The sequence below is a fragment of the Galeopterus variegatus genome, unplaced genomic scaffold, assembly GCF_000696425.1.
Source record: "Galeopterus variegatus unplaced genomic scaffold, G_variegatus-3.0.2 Scaffold6054, whole genome shotgun sequence".
In the NCBI taxonomy this organism is placed as follows: domain Eukaryota; kingdom Metazoa; phylum Chordata; class Mammalia; order Dermoptera; family Cynocephalidae; genus Galeopterus; species Galeopterus variegatus.
Genome location: NW_007732165.1, coordinates 79115 through 100412, shown reverse-complemented (window position 1 = coordinate 100412; position 21298 = coordinate 79115). Strand labels below are relative to the sequence as shown.

General features: G+C 41.8%; 1 protein-coding gene across 1 annotated transcript; it reads left to right on the top strand.

Moving 5' to 3' along the window:
- Positions 1–4449: 4449 nt before the first annotated feature.
- SFT2D1 (SFT2 domain containing 1) lies at positions 4450–21194 on the top strand. Its single transcript, XM_008590373.1, has 8 exons — positions 4450–4576; positions 12240–12326; positions 12897–12979; positions 14067–14148; positions 16169–16204; positions 17614–17672; positions 19048–19077; positions 20663–21194. Exons 1-8 carry the CDS (start codon positions 4514–4516, stop codon positions 20700–20702), a joined length of 480 nt encoding a protein of 159 aa, XP_008588595.1. The 5' UTR covers positions 4450–4513; the 3' UTR covers positions 20703–21194.
- Positions 21195–21298: the final 104 nt, after the last annotated feature.

Sequence of the window (21298 nt, the reverse complement as noted above, 5' to 3'; positions counted from 1 at the left end):
CAATAATCAAGGTCTCTTAGGAAAAGTAAAAAGCATAATTAGAACTAAGGCTGGGCTTTTCTAAAGCCTGTCTCATCTCTTTATGTTAGTCATATTCCTTTGAAGCAGTTATCTCTAATTTCTCCTTTCTCACTCACACGTTGATGACCAGTCTTTCTTCTCTGCCCGGGGTGGGCCTCGGTCCTGCTGTTCTTTGACTGTATTGCTCAGGTGGGTATGGCAGCAGACTGGGTAATAGCTGGCCGACTGTTCACTCACAAGGTGTTCTGGGGCCTTCAGTCTTTAAGGAAAAATAGCTATTGTGTTACCGTGTGTACCAAGATTTGTTGTCATGTCCAGAGAAGTGATTAAGACAAGCTTATGAGAGACAGTAAAAGACCAATAACTAAATGTATTAGATTTATCCCAAACTCATGGGTTGTGCACATTTTAAAAATGTATTTCTCACCATTCAGAGACTTACTTTCAAGTGTAATTTCCTATCTAAATTGTCACATGAGAGTGTTTGACACATTTGATGTTTTCTACCAAGTACAGCATGAAATCTTAGAGATGGGAAGACAATATAAAACCGTGGCTGTCGAGGTTCTACATTACCTCTGTTTCAAAATGCTTAAAACATTGCCATTGGGGAAAGGTGCCCACACACCTCTGTGATGCTCCTGTCCTGAGAAATCCTCCAGGAACCTAGCCCCTTTCGCCAGTCACCTGACTGGGGTGGTTTGGGTGGGGTCCCTGCAGGGCAGGGTTCCTTTCACATCTCAGGGATGGACTTCTGTAGGGCTCTGGAGGGTGGGCTGGGCCTGGGCTTGCCTGAGGAAAGGATGAAACTCCCTAGCTCCCATGGCCACTGCGTGGCATGGCTGGGGGGTGGGCTCCACTTCAGAAATGAGACTCTTCTCTCTGAATTTGTCTTTGCCTTTCTTGCTTCTGCTTTCCCGCAGGTCAAGGCAAGGGAAGAGGCTGGAGCAGGCTGCAGGGGCTGATTTCTGGTGTGGAGACCATGGTCTATGAAACTACTTCCTAGCAGGATGGAGGACAGCAGGTCAGGAAAGGTGCTCATCTCAGTGCAGACGGGAGAGATGAGATTTACTCAAGTGCCTTGTCTCTCTCCACTAGGAGCCTCCCTGTATTTTGTGCCTGGGGCTGCCTTGCATTGGGGAGGGTCATTGGCTCTGGAAAGCTACGTGGCTGGGAGCAGGAAGAACAAGGAAGTAGGAGGCCAAGTTGAGTTTTTCTGGGTTTATGCACAAGAGGAAAAGGCCCACTTTATATTTCTTTACAGAGAGCTCAGTAACTCACTAGGATGGGGATAGAGAGGGATCCAGATCAGAAATGGAATGTGATGAACAATAATTGTTATAATTATAAAAATCAACATTGATTTGGCACTTGGCATAAGCTAGGCCCTGTTCTAAGCGTTTACATGTACTGTCATTTCTTGTCACTTGGGGTGGCTTTGTTCTATAAAGTCAGCACAAACATGGAATTAGTGAGCGCTGAAGTACTGCTCTTGCAGGAAATACAACGTTAGGCTGCCCTGTTCTAAGCGTTTACATGTACTGTCATTTCTTGTCACTTGGGGTGGCTTTGTTCTATAAAGTCTGCACAAACATGGAATTAGTGAGCGCTGAAGTACTGCTCTTGCAGGAAATACAACGTTAGGCTCCTGTGAGCCTGTGGCCATAACAATTCTGCCAACTAATCAATACACAACCTTGTTTTACATGTGTACATATTTTAAAACACCTTACTTAATACATACTGTTGATTCATTAACATCGATCTCAAAGCCAGCAGCCCTATTTTTCATGGCTGAATGAGGCATCTGTAACACATGTATTTTCTCCATAAGGCGCATCACAGCTATATTGTGTTTAGGAACACCAGACATTACTTCAGCATTGTGCTTGGGGGCCACATAAAACAGTGAAGTCACCAACAGAAAAAGCACAAAAATGTGAAAAACGTGGCACTAAATAGGCCATGAAAAGGACATTTGTTAACAGTATGAGCTGAAACAAGAATGCAGAGGGTCACCTTGTTCAATCTCCAATACGAGCATAAATCTTTCAATACTCTGCCTAGGTTTCTGAATTATCTCGAAAATGCTGCAAGTATTAATCTTGGGGTAACAAATTTTCGTGAGTTGGTGTATTTGCAAATACAGAACCTGTTGATAATGAGGACTGATTGTAATATTATTTCATTTAATCCTTATAACAGCCCTGCAAGGTAGAAACTATTATCTCAATTTTCACATTTGAGAACAAGAAACACAGTTTAGGTTGACTTGCTCCAAATCCTGCAGCTACAAAACGGCGGAGCCAGAATTCTAACCCAGGAAGTCTAACTCCAGAGCCTTAATCATTGCATTATTTCCGTAAGGGCTATTAAGTCTCAAACTTTGTGCAGTATTTTTTAGGAAACTGAGCTTGGCTTACAGGGTACAAGAAGTAAAAAGGCCCACACCCCATCCGTAAACCTTCAATATTATTTTATAAGAAAAATTTCTTACATACAAGTACAAGCCGAACTATATAAAATTGCTGTTTTTAGGTTCAATTATTTTAGTTGAACATTGGCAACGTCATATGGTTCGACCTCATATGCCCTTGGAAAGCACTCTGTCCATTACTAGAGGTATGAGTTTATTTCATCTTTTTCCATATGGAAAACTATACTTACTATACTAAAAAAAAAACTCTTGAAAATTTATAGATGTACTCTGTTTTATTAAATAGAAGCATAGAGGTTTATTATTCTACAGATTTTATCATCTATTTTCTGACCTTTTAAAGTTAAGAACAAAAGGTTAAGATTTCACACTTTGGTATGAATAGGCAGAATGTAAATATTTTCTACCTGAATGATGCTGGGTACTGGACTGTTGTAGTGGATTGAATTATGTCCCCCAAAACTCACTGAGGCTTGAATTGTCTCCCAAGTTTTATGTATTAGAAACAGCCCCCACTGTGACTGTTAAGAGGGAGGGAAATCCCTCCTATTATGGTAATTGAAAGGTGAAGCCATGAAGAGGTGATTCAATTGTAGGACTGTGCAGTAGTGAATGGATTAAAAATGGTGGTCAGGGGCGTGGTTCTGAGGGTTTTGAAAGAAGAAGAGTCTGTCTCTGCTCTCTCCGTTTACAACATCTTGCAATGTGAGACCCCTGTGTCACTGTCGCCACCACCAGATGGCCTTTGCACTTCCCAGTCAGAAACTGTAAGCAGCAGGCATTTTGTTATAAGCAACATAAACAGACTAAAACAACTGTTTTATCAGAGGAAGTGTATGACCTGCTTTTCTAGGGGTATTATGATACGATATCTGTTTTTATCTAACTGAGATTAAATATCTACTAAAGGCAGTGGGATGGACTATGAAAGTCTTTGGGGTTCCCCTTTTACCCATCAGATTTTAGGGAGGAAGTAGAGTGGGTAAAGTAGTAAAACAAAATAACAGACTCTTGCATCACCAGTTTACCAAACCTAAAAGCAAACAGAAGAACAAAACCAATCAGTTCACGACTTTGGAGTGGCATACTTAACAGAATGCTCCAAATTCCTCTAGAACCCATATTGAACAGGCAGCCCTAATTTTTAATCTTTCTTAGCATGGTGTTAAATGATAGGGAAAAAAAGTGCCATTTCCCCATTTTTGCCAGTGCTGCTTCACTCAGCACTGGCCCGGGAACAGTAAACCCTGTTCAAAGGTCTGAGCTGTTCATGCAAAACTGAAAAGATGGGTTTTCTTATAAGGAGGGTTCAACGCTTTCAAATTCCTATCTGGTAGGTGAACTGAGTAAATTACCTCTCACAAGTGAAAAGGAATACGGCAGCCTCCTGCTGTCTCTTCTGAGACAGTGTGAAGTTTACTTATGCTCATGCAATCTCGAAAGGCAGGTGTCTGCATCTCCTGCCGAGGGGAGCAAGCCCGCAGCGGCCTGACGGTCTCTGAAGCCACACCGTCCGCAAGCGCAGCAGCAGGGCGGAAGTCAGGGCACGGGCCACCTGCCCGCAGATGCACTTGGACAACTTCGCTGCGGGTGGCACGGCTGGAGCCCTCCTGCCAGGACCGCAAAGCTGACTGACGGGATTCTGCTCGCGCCGTGCGGCTGGACTCCGGGTCCGCATGGCCAGGCGGCTGTGGGCGCTCGCGGGGCCCGTACCCATGGCTGTGAGCCCGCTGTAGGCAGGGAGCCCTCAGGGCGCTGCGCCGTGCTCTGCGTGTGGACACCCCGAACCCACCGTCCAGCGGAACAGGACCGGCGCCCGCTTCCCACAGCCCCCGCCGCCCTCACTCCCACACCCCCACACCCCCACACGCCCACACGCCCACACGCCCACCGACAGGCGGGGAGAGCAACCACGCATGCGCACACGGCGGCGTGCCGGAAGTGGGCGTACCCGGACTTCCGGTCGGTCCGTGGGGGGTTCGGCTTCCGGGTTTCCTGGTGGGCTCGGGGGGCCGGAAAGCGAGTGGCCGGCGCTGCGGCCCCGGGAGCAGGGCCATGGAGAAGCTGCGGCGGGTCCTGAACGGCCAGGATGACGAGGAGCAGGGCCTGACCTCGCAGGTAGCAAGCCCGCGCCCTCTCCCGGCTCCCGGTTCCCGGCCGCGGCGAGGACGGGCGGAGCGGGCACTAGAGGATGACCTCGCAGGTAGCAAGCCCGCGCCCTCTCCCGGCTCCCGGTTCCCGGCCGCGGCGAGGACGGGCGGAGCGGGCACTAGTGGATGTGGGGCCGGGCCCAGTAGTCGGAGACCTGGGCCCCTCTGCTCGGCCAGTGGAAGGAGGAGGGCTCCGCCCGTCTCCTGGGAAGAGTTAGGGTTTTTCCGGGCTTTCATGGAGCCTGCGTAAGCCCACTTTGAAACCCACCCCCAATCCCCGCATTTGGCCTTCTGACTCAGGAAGCCGCTTTGCTGCTGAGCACCGTCTTCCAGGTAACCCGTCGGCCCCACGCCTCCCTCACTCAGCCTCTGCTGGGCTTCCAGAGCCTGGCGTGGGCGTCTGGACTTGGGCTGCGCTGCGCAGGTGGGTGTGCGGGTCACTCATCCTGCGAGCAGTAGTGACCCGACATCTTCAAGCTTGTGGCATCCGTTTGCATGTGGAGGTAAATGGGGGGCTGTGAGTGCGTGTGTATCTTTTGGAAGAGGGAGACTGGAGGAAAAACAGGTTAAGGCAGCGAGCCCGATGAGAGATTAGAACAAAAACAAAAACCCTTGTGTCTGCGCTTTACCCATGGGACTTGATAAGGGTTACTTCCTCCTGTAGGAGGTTTAAAAATAGGAGTGGAGCAGGAAGTGCTTTGTGAGTATTCTTATTATTTGCATGCGAACAGTTTCTTGTTTGCTGGCCACAGAAGTTGAACATTTAAGGTGAATTGTATTACCCAAGGATCTTTTGTTTGTCTCTTTTCCTTAACTGACTTGCTTCCTTGTCATTTATTCAGCAGTTTTTGTGGGCAGGGTTCTGGGCTAGTCTGAGAAGGTTCAGAAACTCTAAGACAAGAATCTGCACTCAGTGAACTCTCTAACTTTATAAATAGTAATACAAGAACTTATACATAGTAATATCAGAAATGTCAGAAATACAGTATATATGACCTTTTTTGAACCACTCTTTTGTGCTCGACTTGATGCTCTAGATCTGTGCTGTACAATACAGTACCATAGCCACATGTGGCCGTTTAAATTAAAATTAAGTAAAATTAAGTAAAATATAAAATTCAGCTCCTTAGTTACACCAGCCACGTTTCAAGAGTTCAGTAGGCATGCGTTGTTAGTGGCTACTGTATTGGACAGTGCATAATGTAACATTTCTACTGCAGAAAATTCTGTTGGACAGTGCTGCTCTAAACCTGAGGCCCACTGTCTAGAGGGGAGAAAAATATGCAGAGAAGTAATTGATTAAAGATTAGAGTGACTGACTGCTTTCAACAAGTGCTGTGAGTTCACTCAGTCATTCGGCTTATTCAAGTTATCTACACATGTGGTACTGTTCAAGATGCTGGTGTTATAACAATGACCAGCATAAAAACCTCCCTCATATGGAACTTACATTTTAATTGAGGGAAACAATTAATAAACTAGTAATTCTGTAACGTGTCAGAGAGTGCTAAGTGACTTGGAAAAAGTTAAAGCAGGTTGAGGAGGTTGGGATTCCCATATTATGTAGAATGGTCAGATAAGGCCTCCCTGTTAGGGTGACAGGTGAGCATAGATCTGAAGAGCTGCTGAGATGTCTCTACAACTCATGTGAGTAAGAGCATCCCAGGCAGAGGGTGCAGCAGATAAAGAGCCCTGCGTGGAGTGTGGGCCACGTGTTCAAGGCCAGTGAGGAGGCCAGAGTGGCTTGAGCAGAGAGACAGAGAAGATAGACAAATGTAGGAGACAAGGTCAGGCAGGAAGTAAGTTCCTGGTCATGTGGGGTCGGAGGCCGTAGAAAGGATTTTACTTTACTCTGAGTGCTATGGGAAGCCTGTGGGTTTGAGCCAAGTGATGGGTGACCGACCTAGATTTTAAAGGATCACTTTGGCTCTTCCATGGAGAACAGACTGTAGTGGCAAAAGGGTGGAAGCCTAGAGACTGGTCAGGAGATGAGTACAGCAGTCCCAGCAAGAAGTGACTGTGGCTTGAATCAGAGTGATAGAAGTGACGGCAGTTAAACAGGAGGGGTCAGGTTCTGTAAATGGTGTGAACATAGAGCCACCAGGGCTTGCTGTTGATGGACTTGGTGTGTGAGAGAAGGAGGAGCCCGGGATGCCTCTGCGGTGTCTGACCCGAATAGCTGCAAAGATGGAGTTGCCATCAACTGAGGTTGGGAGGAGCAGGTTTGGGGAGGAAAATCACTTCAGGATGGGTGCTAAGTCTGAGGTGCCAGGTAGCATCCAAGCGGAGATGTCAGGAGAGCAACTGTACGTAAGGTTCTGGACTTCGTGGGAGGAAATATGTGAGATGAAATCACCGAGGGATTGTGTATAAGTGGAAAAGAGATGAGGTCCAGGTTTGACTTCTGGATGTCTCTGGTGTGTAAAGGGTAGGAGGACAGAGAAGGCCGAGAGGAGAACCGAGAGCGCGCGACGTCCCGGGCTGTGAGGGAAGAGAGTTTCAGGAAGGGGGTCCAGTGCTGTGATGTGTCGCGTAAGTTAAGAAAGATTATCAGCAGAGGTCACGGTCACTTCCACGAGAGCAGTTTTGGTGACTAGATGGGGATGAAGGCCTGACTGAAGAGGGTCAGGAGGGAATAGGAACAGAAAGTGGAGATGGCGAGTGTGGATATCTCAGTGATTTTTGCCGTAGAGCAGAGAAGCGGGTGGTAGTTGGAGGAAGAAGTGGGGGCAGGGAACATATTATTTTTCCAGGGAAAACACTGGACGTTTCTGTGCATTTGGGAATGGTCTAGGAAATGGGAAAAGGATAATGCCGGCAAGAGGGAATCATTGCTAGGGTGCTGCCCAGGAGTGCTTGGGGAGTGGTAGGATCTAGTACCCAACAGAAAGGCTGCCTGGTGGGAACGTGCGGGGTGCGAGCACACGGGCTCGCAGGAAGAGAGGCCAAGGGTGTCTCAGGTGCAGATGCAGGTGTGGTGGTTGGAGTGTGTGGGAATTCCTTCAGGATTCCTTAACTGTTGTCGCTGAAATAGGAAATAAGGTCACCAGCAAAAGTTTGGAGGAGGTGGGTCTTGGGAGTTCAAGGAGAAGGTAGGAAGAGATTAAGAGAGTGGGGGAGTGAATTGGTAGGGAGGTACAGTAGACGTGTTCTGGGGCCCCCTCCTCATGAGATGTCTGGGAAGCATTCAAGGACGAAGAGACCTGAACCAGGTCTTAGAGAATCCCATTGTATTCCTCCCTTGATGAATCCTTCAGTGACTTCCTGTAGCACTTGGAAAAAGTCCAGTGGCTCTCAGACCTGCACGTGGTCCACTTCTACCTGCCTCCACCTGCTCTCCCAGTGCTTGCGAGTCCAGCCCTCCTTCCTCTCCTTGTTCTGAGGGTCTGAGCCATTTTCTTCTACCTGGGGGCTTAGCATTTGCATTTTCTTTTTCTGGAATACCCTGAGCTAGCCCTTTTCAAGGTTGTATCTTTTATTCCTTACGTCTTCACCTCTGTGGAGAGGCCCTTCCTGATCCCAGGTGCTGCTGTACCCGTGTTTGCATCCTCTGCAGAACTCGCCCCAGCCTGTAACTAACTGCCTTTCATCTGTTCGTCGCCTGTGTTCCCCTGTTTGAATGTGAGCACCATGTGGGCTGAGAACTTGCCTGTCTTGGTCCCTACTGCATGTGTAGAAGCTATCAAGCACATCGCATAAAATATCTGTTCATAGATACTTGTTGAGTGAAGGAGTGAATGAGAGTTTGGGTTTGGACATCTCCTGAGGAGAGGGAAGGAACTGTTGTAGGGCACTTGCTGGTGGTTGGATGGCCGGGATGTAATGTGGGAACATTGTACAGAGGACTCCTGGAAACCCCACTCACTTATTTAACAGACCATTTGCAAGGTGTCATAGTCCATTAGGCCTCTCTGATAAAATACCTTAGACCACGTGACTTATAGACTACAGAAATTTATTTCTCACAGTTCTGTAGGCTGGAAGTCCAAGGTCAAGGCACACTACTTTCAGTGAACCCACTTCCTGGTTCACAGCCTCCTGGCTGTGTCCTTACATGGCAGAAGGAACAGGGCAGCTCTGTGGAGTCTCTGGCTTCATGACCCAGTCACCTCCCAAAGGCCCCACCTCCCAAAGGCCCCACTTCCCAAAGGCCCCACCTCCTGTTGAATCAACCTGACACTGGGAGGAGATTGGGAAAGGCCATTGCACATTAGGGGGCTAGGAACAGAAAGGCCAGGGCCAGGCTGTCCACATGACATGGAAGTCAGACAGGATCCCTCACGTGAATCCTAGGCCCAGGCCTGTGGTCAGGAGTCCTGAATGAGAGAGTCACGGGGAGAGCACAAGGACACAGAGATGAGGAATGTGTGAGCCCCAGGGTGGGGGAGCTGTGGGGCTGTGGGGCGTGGGCGGCACTGCTTGGACTGGCTCTGCGGAGCAGGACCCCAAGGGGGTGCAGTGTGCAGCCCACTTGAGAGGGTCTGTGGATGCCTGTGTCTTTTGCTCACTTTTCTACTTGTCTTTATCTTTTTATACACCACTGTCATCTTGAAAAAGGAATGGTAGGAATACTGGATTCAGTTTATTTGTTATTGCAAGCCACACCATGTATCCTTTATTTGAATGGCAGTAGCCCAGGAGCTCAGGTCCCCGCAGCCATCCCCTGGTGGAGTGCAGATCTGGTCCTCAGCTTCTTCATCGCTTGTAGAAATAGCAGCATTTTCTGCTGTGCCATGGGATCCATTCATTCATCTTTAATGTCTTTGTTGCTAGGAATATGATTTTCTCTATGTTTCCCAACTAGTTTTTTGTTGTTGTTCTTTTAATTAATGAAGTCCTAGTTGTAGGTGGTGCTGTTGATTCCAGCAGGAAGAGAGCACCTAAGAATGGGGAGAGTGGCCCCTGCTCTAGAGGTGTTTTGTCCTTGCTTCCTCTTCCTTTGATAACAAATAAGTAAAATAATTGGTGGCAGTATTTTGGGGGTGTGGGGAGGTGACAATTTTAATGTGTATTTTTTTCTAAGACTAAATTTAAAGATCAACAAAGTTGCTGGTTTTGGTGAGAATGTTGCCGATGTTGGTTGGAAAAGAAAGTAGCAGGCAGACCTGAAATTTCGCATTCCTCTGTCTCCTGCATGGAAATGCAGTGCCGGGTTATGTTGAAGCATGTATAGTTTTCCCAATTAGGAGTTAGGAAATCCGTGATTTGTTCTGTATCCTAGACAATTTGCAAGGCTTGGGAGAAGTCGTTTGCGGATTGAATATTCCATATTTCCAAGTGGAAATAATTTGTCATAATGTTTCATTTTAAAGATCATTATGTAGAAGATGGCAATAAAAGGAAAAAGACGTACTATTAAGTAAATAACCATGCTGTTTTGTTGCTGAGAGAAAAATAAACTGGCCATTGAAAACCAGCCATTGAACTTATGAACAATAGGGTGATTTAAACTTGTAGAAGAAAGTAAAAATGCAAACAAATAAGGGGAGGGGGGTAGAAAAAAACACAACAATTACAATTCCTTGAACTTGTTAAGACAGATGAACAGATATGGTGGGGGGGAGAGGGGAGAGCGAGGGAGGAAAAGGAAGAATTGATAAAGGGACCCGAAAATCAACTACACTATATATTGATAAAGTAAAAGAAGAAAAAAAGAAAGTAAAAATGGATGCTTTTCCCTCTTGTTAAGTCCTTCTCAGATCATTGCTGACTCACACTAATCTTTAGGAATCATGATTAGTGTAATATTCCATATTTTAATTGACAGATGAAAGATTGTATATATTTAGGGGCTGGCCCCGTGGCTCACTCGGGAGAGTGCGGCACAGGGGGCGCTGAGGCCACGGGTTCGGATCTTATATAGGGATGGCCAGTGCGCTCACTGGTTGAGTGTGGTGCAGACAACACTGAGCCAAGGGTTGCAATCCCCTTACAGGTCAGAAAAAAGAAAAATTGTGTATATTTAGGATGCACAACATGATCTTTTGAGAGAGAGAGAGAAAGAGAGAGAGATACACTGTGGAATGGCTAAATCGAGCTAGGCAACATATTTTCTTTCTTTTTTTTTTTTAAATGAAATGTTAGATCATTTGCTATGTAATGTGTAGTCTTTAGGGTTTATTCTGTTCTGTGTAGTTAAAGTATGCTTGGTTTGTATTCTTCCTGATCAGAAGGAATGAAATTTAGATGTTTTTGTAGACATGTTCATTCTTTGTTTAAAATCAAGTGATCAGTTTTGCTATGAACAGATGACATTGCTGGAAACAAGAATGTCTGTGAATTAAAATAAAATTTTTTTAATGTATTAAAAAGTGATATATGTTACATTGACAGAATATTTAGTTATTTTTTATCTACTTTTCATGCTACATAAGGATTCACAGATTAATCTGTTAAGGTAAGGAATGTAAACAAAAGTATTTTGAGCTGTTGCATATAAAACTTTCAATTTTTGTTTCATTTTTCTTGAAAATACATCATAAGCATGCAGTCTTATTTTTAAGTGTATATGGTAGTGTAAATTAGAAATTTACATTTTGGAATATAAATCCTTATTGCATATTTATAGTTTTTGGAAACAGCTGTTGTTGATACTTTTTCAGCCTTACTGGGGAAATAAGTTTTAATAGTGTACTTAGTGACCTAAATGTGTTTACTTAATTGTTACTGTATGCTGGGTTATCAGATTGTATAGAGACTGGATAGTAATTTCTACTTCTTTCCCACATAGTTTGGTTAGAATTTGTGTGACATATAAGAATGCTGTTGCTCTAAAATAAACTATTATTTCAAAAATTTGTTTTCACTGTGGTTGAGGAGATATCCAAAGCTTTCATGAGTTGATTGTAAATTAACTTTCTTTAATGGAAATTGTCAGGTGTGTCCTGTGGTAGACACAGCTTGTGCCTGCCCAGGTTCCCTCTATTAGGTGGCGAAGCTCCATCACCCACCCCACCCAACTGCCGCCCACTCTCAGGTGTGCCATCACCTTTTCTCCACCCCAGCCTATAGCCAATGCCCAGCTGATGGCAGGTGGGTTCCAGAGGCATGCAGTTTACACTGCAGGCCAAGGCTGAAATCTAGTTTAAACCACTAGAGTTCCTTTCTTGGTTCCTTCCGTTTCTGTATTCAGCTTTCTTCACTTCCTTAAAGGTTTCTGCTGAGAGCAGCTCCTGCGTAAGCGTCCTCGTCTCAGGCCCTGCATCTGGGGAACCTAACCAAATACACCCTAAGACCTAGAGAAGTTGAGAGATTGCCTGCCTTGTTTTGTCCATCCTCTATTTTTTTTTCAGTCCTCACATCTTATATCTCATACATTCCGTCATTTTATCCATATCGATATGCATCTTCTGTCCCTAACAGGTAAGGACTTTTGTGAAACATAAACAATACTATTATCAGATTTAGCAAAATTAGCAGTTATTCTTCAATATCATCTGCTACCCAGACCATGTTCATATTTCCTTTAACAATTATGGAATCTTAATATTCTTAAATGACACTGCAATTTGCAAAGTAAGACAAAGGTTCAGAGTATATGTTAAAGTAAAACTTTGCCTTAAATTAATATAGAGAATCCGATTGGCAGATAGTGATTTAAGAACATATTCTAATTTTCTTTCTTTCTTAAGGTCCTGGATGCCTCGTCCCTTAGTTTCAACACCAGATTGAAGTGGTTTGCCATATGCTTTGTGTGTGGCATTTTCTGTTCTATCCTTGTGAGTGAAAACTGTATTGCTTAAAAATTTTTATTTTGACTTAGACTAATAATCTCCTTTAGTATCAACAAGCAATCTACTTTATCTAAATCCTTGTTAGACTGTTTTGATGGTACATATTTAGTCACCTGAAATAGAGGGATAGAGATCAATAAAAAGATGTAGGAATTAACATTTTGGGAAGTTTTATGGATTGTTGAAATAATTTTATTTAAGAAAAATCAGTGTGGGTTAAGAGAGTTGGAGGGTCAATAATTTAGATATGATTATTGCCTTTTTTAACTTGCCATTTAAAATGAATATTTAAGTAGAGTGAGATTTAGTGACGTGCAATGAAAGTTTTTTTATAACTCATTTACATATACTTATGCAAATAGGCAGAAGACTCATATTATAACATTGAAAATTAACTGATTTTTTTTTGCTTTGTAATCAGAGACTGTATACTAGCACATTTATATTTAAACGTATTATTACATAATAAATTATTAGTACTGTAGTAGCACATTTATATTTCAAGTCATTAAAATCATAAAATTATTTTTAAATAACTATCATATCTTCACTTAGGGAACTGGATTGCTGTGGCTTCCTGGTGGTATAAAGCTTTTTGCAGTGTTTTATACCCTTGGAAATCTTGCGGCATTAGCCAGGTATGTATGTAACTTTGGCTTCTCAAAATATGTTTGCTGTCACTACCAAATTTACCTTTCTAATAAACACTTTCCAATTAGGATATGTTTCTGTAGCTCTTTACATGTATAGAAGAATTCAGCCACAAAATTTATATTCATTCAATAAATATTTATTGGCTCCTGATATGAAACTGTTACAATAATAGAGTATTGATGATAAGAATAGCCAACATTTGGGAGGAACTTACTGTGTGCCAGGGACTATTCTAAATGTTCTATATTTATAACAACAAGTTTACGAGGCAGGTACTCTTACTATCCCCGTTCCATAGTTGGAGCTGTAAGGAGAGCTCACAGGGAGAGTGAGTCACTTGCCCGCTGTGATGTACCTAGTGAGTAGAGTAAGGCAGGATTTCCAGCAGACAGTGGGCTCCAGTGCCCAGACTTACAGCTGCTGCACTGTAGTCCTTGCTCCTGTGGAGCTTATGTTGTAGTGGGGGAGATGGTATTGGTGCTGTGCAGAGAGTTCAGATAGGGTGGAGCAGCAGTGATCTTGCAGCTACCTTAGATTGAGTGTTCAGGGATTCCTTTTTTGAGAATCTTTGATGCATCTTTGGGTATGTTGATTGTCTTAGTCTGTTTTGTGCTGCTATAGCAGAATTCCACAGACTGGTGTAATTTATAAAGAACAGAAATTCATTTTTCTTCGGGGGCCGGGAAGTCCAAGATCAAGGTGCTGGCAGGTTTGGTGTCTGGTGAGGGCTGCATCTCCAGAGGGGAGGAAGGCTGTGTCCTCATGTGGCAGACGAGTGGAGGAGCAGCCTCCGTGTGAGCCCTCATGGCCTAATCCCCTGTTCAAGGCCCCACCACTTAATACTATCACATTGATAACCGCTGAATTTTGGAGGGGATACATTCAAGCTATAGCATATCTGTTGGAATAGTTGTGAAGTTTCCTTTTAAAGTAAAGGAAAAAATAAAACAGATTTAGTGAGCTTTATTAAATAAACTAATATAGGATTTCTTTTTTTAAAAGCAGTTTATTTTTGCATAGCGAGACGAATTAGTAGACCCATCTCTGAGGTATTTTATTTGTTTCAAATAGTACATGCTTTCTAATGGGACCCATGAAGCAACTGAAAAAGATGTTTGAAACAACAAGATTGTTTGCAACAATTATTATGCTTGTAAGTAAATGATGATAATTTTTAAAAAACTTTTATTGAAATGTTTTTTCATCATTAATTTATGAATAATTGCCTGCTTTTACGTAGGTACTATTGTTTTATTTCTCTTGTTGAATATAATAATTATATCCTTAAGGCTGTGTGGTTAAAGCGTTTGAATTATAGAGTATTATCTAAAATTATTGGCTGGGTAAGGCCTGCTCTCTGTTGCATATATCTAAGGTTGTAGCTGTGTGTATTGAAAATGAAAACTGGAGCTGGATGTGTTTTTATTTTTAAGCCCTGTACTATAGACTGTTTCTTAATGGATCGTGATTTGCATCCTTTGGAGGGTAGGGATAGAAGACAGGTTACTTCTGAGTCCATTTGAATCTTCTCAGGGAGAACTGGCATTATTTGTCATCTGGCTTTGTCCCTTCTCTGTTTGTCCACTTGACTAATAATTCTAACAGTATGGCTCTTATAACAGTACCTTTTGCTGTGCTGTCCATTGCTTGGTGAGTTCTGTATGTGACTATCACATCGTCACACTTCAGTTAAGTGTTCTTTTTACCTGGAGCTAGGTGGAAGTGGGGGTTGTTGTCATGCATTGTGGGTATTTAGCTGACCAAGTCCCTCTCTTCTGTGCCTCTGGTTCCTAACTCACTTGTTCTGGGTCTTTTGCAGATTTCTTTTGCCTTAAAGGATTTATGATATTTAAAGAACTTAAATATCAACTTTAGCTGATTAGTTTTTACTTTTAACTGTTAACATTAGTTTTTCAAACATAAGTAATCTGTGTTAATTTATAAGTAAAAGTTTTTTTAACTGTAATCTGCCCGACAGTCTCCCATCTCTCCTCACCAGAGAAAAAAACTAATTTTCTAGCTCAATTTTTTATTTTTATGACTTTATTCAACTTCATATTTTATTACCATTTTTATAACTCTTCCAGTCATTTTCAATTTCCTACATTAGCATGTACATCAACATGTATGCTAACGTTTAATTTTACCTAGATTACTAAGAAATTATCTTACACTGTTAGATGACAAGAAGTTTATATTTCACTTAAGATTTATTTAGATTTGTTTTATTTAAGATATTTTGGCACTTTATCACTTAACCTTTTTAGTAACATACTATAACATAACACAAACAAACATGAAGTCAAGAGAATGTCGGAACATTTGGAAATATAAAATATTTCCCAAAAGGAACCATTAATTACTTTTGTGGGATAACTTTGGTGAGGACTTGAGTCACTGTTGCCCGTTGAACACCTGGCATGGTCTGATTTGCTGCTTACATAGATCCTGCCCATGGTGGCAGTGAGGAGGTGCTGCCATCTACGGAGCACCTTCCTTGTGCCAGCGTCCAACTTGCCGCGTTACAGACGCATTCTCAGTTATTCATTACAGCAGCTCTTGAGAGTGGGTAGGTAGACACTCTCCTTTTAAAGAGAAGAAAACTGAAGTCTAGACATATTAACTAACTTGACCAAGGACACTCAGGTGACAGGCATCAGAGCTGGACTCCTCCCGTTCATGTTCACTCCAGGGCCTGCTTTGGGGACACAGGTTAGGGGACAGTTGGAGTTGCTTTCATAGGGATATGGAATGATAATATAGTATTTCTGTATGAAAAATTGTTATAGTAGAATAGTTATATAAAGCTGAGTGAAATAGAATTTACTGTTATTAGCAGCTGTACTAATTGATGTGTTGGCAATATCCTGTTACTAAACATTAACATAAGCATTCATAAGAACAGCTTTTTGTTACTCTAAAACATTCCTCATATATTCAGTTTACTTTATCAGCAGATTATTCGTTAGGTGCATTCATTTTGCCAGGAATATTGCAGTCACAGATGTTAAAATAATACTCATGGAATATGTAAGTAAAACTAGAGTCAGCTGTCTCATTATTTCTGTTCTAAGGTATATTATCTATGCAAACAAATGCAGAATAGTTTATGCATTTTAATCAGGTTTTTTAAAGGATCTAAAATTTGTAATTTACGCTTTCCTTCTCTGCAGCTGTGTTTCGTGTTTACCCTGTGTGCTGCTCTTTGGGTAAGTTGTAGTAGTCGTGTTGGCTTTCTGATAATTGTGTGTCCCCTCACCAGGTGATGTGTCATCACACTGTCATCTCAAAATAGCTCCAAGTCTGTTTTCTTAAAACCCTCCAGAGATTAGGTGTCCCTAAAATTTGACATGGTGACATCCAGTCAGTGGCTGGATATGCAATAGATTCTACTCTGTACCACAGAGACAGAGGTAGTTAATTGGCACGCGTGGGCACATGCTTACCACGGTAGGTTGGGCTGACTCCTCCTCAGCGCCCTGTATGTAGATGGCATTTGCTCAGGTCTGTGTTCTCTGTCTGCTGTGTGAGCTGCTGGGGCTGTGCCGAGCCTCAAGGTCAGGGAGGGCGCAGCTGGCAGGAGGGAGGGCAGATGACAGAGCAGCCAACACGGAAGAGACAGAACAACCAAAATCAGTCTCATAGCACTTATGCAAAAGGAGAAGTAGTTACCTTATTACAATTCAGTGGAGTTATTGATGCTCCTCATTTTAAAGTATATTTAATTATTGTACCCTGCCCACTCCCCAAAAGGATTTGAGGCAGTTTTTGAGCCATCAGGAAAACTACACATTTTAGAGAAGGGCGGTGTATAATACATTTTAGAAATATTGTATCAAAAATGTTCTGGTGTCATTTTTTATTTTGATTATGTAAGGACTGAACTTTAGTTATATGAGATTCACTTAGACCTCATTTCTCAATGATAACTTAAAAGAATGTTCTTACATAATTTTTGCACATCCCCATGGAACATTGATTTCTGGTTTTGGAATGGTCTAGCAGCTTGTTTATTTACAGACAATTGATTAAAAATAAAGAAGTAAATAAAAGTAACAATGGACTAGGAATTCTTAAAATAGATCATTTTAAAACAACCATGGAAACTGTTGATGTTATTCCAGAAGATCACAACACAATACAGTATTCCTTTAAAAAATAATTCAAGAAAAGGAGCAAGTGGGAGTGAGTGAAATGAATCCTTTGTGAGATACAGATCTAACTATGCAGCGTTTTAAATGTTGATGCTAAAAAAGTTAACGATGACCTTAAAGACCTAACTCTTAAGAGTTTGGTATTTTCAGCTTATGCACAGTTGTTTCAGTAACATGTATTTAATGTCATATATGTTGCAGAATTTTAATTAATGGATACAGATAGCTTTATGTATTTATTTTTTGGTGACTGGCTGGTACTGGGATGTGGATATAGACAGTTTTAGAAATGTAAATTTCTATGGATATTTAAGTTTGAGATCAAGTATCTTAAATTTTTCAGACTAAAATTTAACACAGAAAATAAATGGAGCTATTATCTACATTTTTGAAGGGGAAGAATTGAACTTGTGAAAAATATTTTTTAAGTTTTAAACTCATTTCCCTGTTTTTGCTGTTGTTAGTGGCATAAGAAGGGACTGGCCGTATTATTCTGCATATTGCAGTTTTTGTCTATGACCTGGTAAGTCTTTCCCTGTACTATTTAAAAAGTTAAAATTGCCTGAGATGTGATAAGCATTTTGTTTGGAACCTGCAAAGCCCTAGCAACATCATTGCATTTAGTCTGGTGATTTGAAGCACACGCCTTGCAGCCAGACCTTCCCGTGAGGTCAGATGAGCTGAGGTCTGGGGTAAGTCCTCTTGGACCTGCAGTGGGTCTTGGTGCCTTCAGGAGAGCTGTGGAGGGGTTACTTCAGTGCTGGGGTGGGGTGCTGTGCCTACAGAGTTATACAGTGATGCATTCAGTCCTTTTCCAACATGTGAAAGAAATGATAAACAGAGGTAATGCCCTACGAACCCATAAAAGCGAGGCCAAATCACAGGAGGAGCGCAAGGGAAGATCAGGTCACCACGTGTTCTGCACTCTATTGCTGGACAGTTACTGGGTGGGATTCATTCTGACGTTGACTCTGTGGCACGGGATAGCTGGAGATGTCCTCAGCAGTGATTAAATACTTGTTAAGGCCTACTTTCCTGGCCTTCCCCTACTGGAAGTTTCCTTTCCCTCTTTTCAAATATTCACTTTTGCCTTTCTTCCTCACCAGACTCCACTCCTTCCTGCAGCCTTCTGAGTCTTGCACTGCATCTAGTGCACCTGCACAGGAGGCCGTGGGTGTGCGCCCTGCAGCCTCCCTGTGCGCATCTGTGTTAGATAATAGGAGGTGCTTTTCCTTGTTCTTTCGAGCCTCGTCGTGTTAGTCTGCAAACCCCTTCCTGATTTTGCTGTTTAAATCTCTCCTGTTTGATGTTACCAGACCCGGGATGAGTCTCTCTTTGGCCCTGTTCCTGCATTTCCACTAATAGATGTAACATCAACGAATGCTAATTTAGTTCTCTACATTCTTCAGATTAACTGTCCGATGTTATTGTACTCTTTATCATTGAAATGTGAAGACATTTAAATTGAATGTCTTAGTTATTGTCTCTATTATTTTGCCTTTTATTGCCTAATCTATACTTAATTGATTTATCCCTAAAAGAGAATATAATTTATTCTCAATTATTTTACAGTTTCTGTTAAAAAAAATAAGAGGGTACTGTTTTTATATTATAAGAAGCTCAAACTTTAGCAGGCAGCAGAATCACCTAGAGAGTTTGTTAAAACACAGATTACTTGTTAAAACAGCCTTGTGATTCAGGAGGTCTAGGGTAGGGCTCACAATTTGCATTTTTAACAAGTTCCTAGGTGATGCTGTTGTCACTGGTCTGGGCCTCACGTTGAGAACCGCTGTACCGTATTATGCTGCTGTATTTATTATGGTGTTAGATGTGTCCATTTGGCATAAAGAAAATCATTATTTAGATTAAATTTCAACATACTTGAATTTTTCTTGCAGGTATAGTCTGTCATACATCCCGTATGCAAGGTGAGCCTGTCTGAATTCCATCTTGTTTCTGGTCTTTTAATTGTCTTTACACAAATACGTGAATTTAAATAATTTTTACATTAAAATATTATTTAAGGCCTTTTTTGGTTAACTTTGACTTTCTTACTAGAAGGAAATTAATTACTATTTAAATGAGATGAATAGAATCTTGCCATGTAGAGTATCTGTATGTGAACATTTGAGTATGTATAGCTGATAGGTCAGGCTTTTTACTCTCTCCTTACCCACCACGTGAATGTGTGCAGTTAGGGAGTTTTGACAAGAGATTCTAGACCCTTTTGTGTGGCTATAAATGTTCAGCAAATAGGATATAGGGACTCCAGTAAAACAAATTTTACTTTTTTTAAAAAAGGAAAATCCTGAGAAAATGAGGTGTGATACATGAACGTTTGTTTTTAGCCGGCAGAAGCATTTTAGTTGTATGTCAAGAGATAACTCATTTTTGTATATTTTCCAGAGAACTGTATTAATTTAGTTGTGGCAGAAAAAGCCAGAACTAATTCCAATCTAAACCTGGTCGATTCAGAAAAAGATTCTGGTGAGGCTTGGCTTTGCCTTTTTGTGAAATCTGTAGATGTGTTGTACATTAAGAAAACCAGCAAAATTGTATGCCAAATATGAACAGTGAAGGAAATTGGTAGAAATTTTTTTATTCCATTTCAAATGGATGATTCTTTTTGATGAGTACTTACAAGGAGAAAAAGCAAAATAGGGTCAACTTCAGGTGAGAAAGCTGAAGAACGGCTTTGCACAGCTCACTTACCACACCCTAGAGCTTCACCCAGGAGACCTCCTGAGGTTTCTTAGCGAGGAGGAAAGGTTACCTGGACATGATATTCCACTGCCGCACACATTGAGGCTCCGCAGAGATGGCAGGGCTTCTGGAGATGACCAGCCTCTCTCGCCTAGGAGTTCAGGGCCCTGCACTTGAGAGAAACAAGTGGTGTACAGAATTTGCCCATAAATCTCAAATTTTTTGAGTGGGTATTTTTAACAGTCTACATAAAAGATTTTTTTAAATGAACAGAAGTATTAAATAATAGTTTAAATATACAGTTTTGGAAGAAAATGTGAATGAGGTTTATCACATTAAATTTTTTTGGCATTTCTAGGATGTGATTATAAACATTTGCTTTTAAAATCCAGTTCATTGGGCCGGCCCGGTGGCGCGCTGGAGAGTGTGCCACTTGGGAGTGTGGCGGCGCTCCCGCCGAGGGTTCGGATCCCATGTGGAGACCGGTTCCTGCTCACTGGTTGAGCGCGGTGTGGGCGCTACACCGAGGGTTGCGATCCTGTTGCCAGTCCCTGGTACGGGCGCGACACCGAGGGTTGCGATCCTGTTACTGGTCAGTAAAAAAGACAAAAAGGAAAAAAATAAATAAGTAAAATCCAGTTCATTAATTCTTTTGTTAGGTAATTTTCAGTATTTAAAGTTATTTCTTCTTATTAAGATCTGTGTATGTGCTGATAAAGGTTTCCTAAGACAAATACCATTTTAAAAATTAGTGAAATATTTCCAGGTCTCAGTTTTTGATTTTAAGTGATGNTTTTTTTTTTTTACCAGGGATGCAGTCATTAAATGCTGTTCTTCTGTCCTAAGCTGAAAATCAGAAACTCGTGGAAAAGAACATTTGAATGTTGATACTCTTATTTTGGGTGAAGTATACTTTTCCTGATATAATAATCACCCCAAAACAACTGCAGTGACAGTTTGAGACCATTTTGTATACTGGTGAAAACTACATGTTTGATTAAATTGTTAAATGCTTATAACTGTAGTTCACTATGTGTCGTTAATATGCTCTTCCAAAGATAAGCAGATTTTAATTGTTAACAATTGTAAATTATTTTTAGCCAGTTTATTTAATCTTTTCACAACAGTTTTTGAAATGTGAATGTTTAAGGGATAAACCTGTACTGCAAGATATATTCAGCTTTTTTGGCTTTTAAAAAATATCTACATTTTTAAGACACCTTTTTAATAAAAAACTAAATGTGAAACTTTTTACTTTAAGCTAAAAATTGCTTATTATGTATAGTAAAATATAATATATAAATCTTTATAATTTTGAAATAAACCCCCCTTGGAAAAATAACATTTTCTGGATCAAATTTATAATACTTTAAGTGGGTGGTACATTGATTCAGATCAGTAAAATGTAGTTCAGGCACTGTGCAGTCATGTAGAAAAACGAGAGGA

What these genes read in the sequence shown, in the direction of transcription:
- SFT2D1 (XM_008590373.1), top strand. Translation starts at nt 4,514, where the DNA reads ATGGAGAAGCTGCGGCGGGTCCTGAACGGCCAGGATGACGAGGAGCAG. An exon ending in AATCTTGCGGCATTAGCCAG is followed by an intron (nt 12,980 to 14,066) that starts GTATGTATGTAA and finishes TGTTTCAAATAG; the next exon opens with TACATGCTTTCTAATGGGAC. An exon ending in CAGTTTTTGTCTATGACCTG is followed by an intron (nt 17,673 to 19,047) that starts GTAAGTCTTTCC and finishes TTTTTCTTGCAG; the next exon opens with GTATAGTCTGTCATACATCC.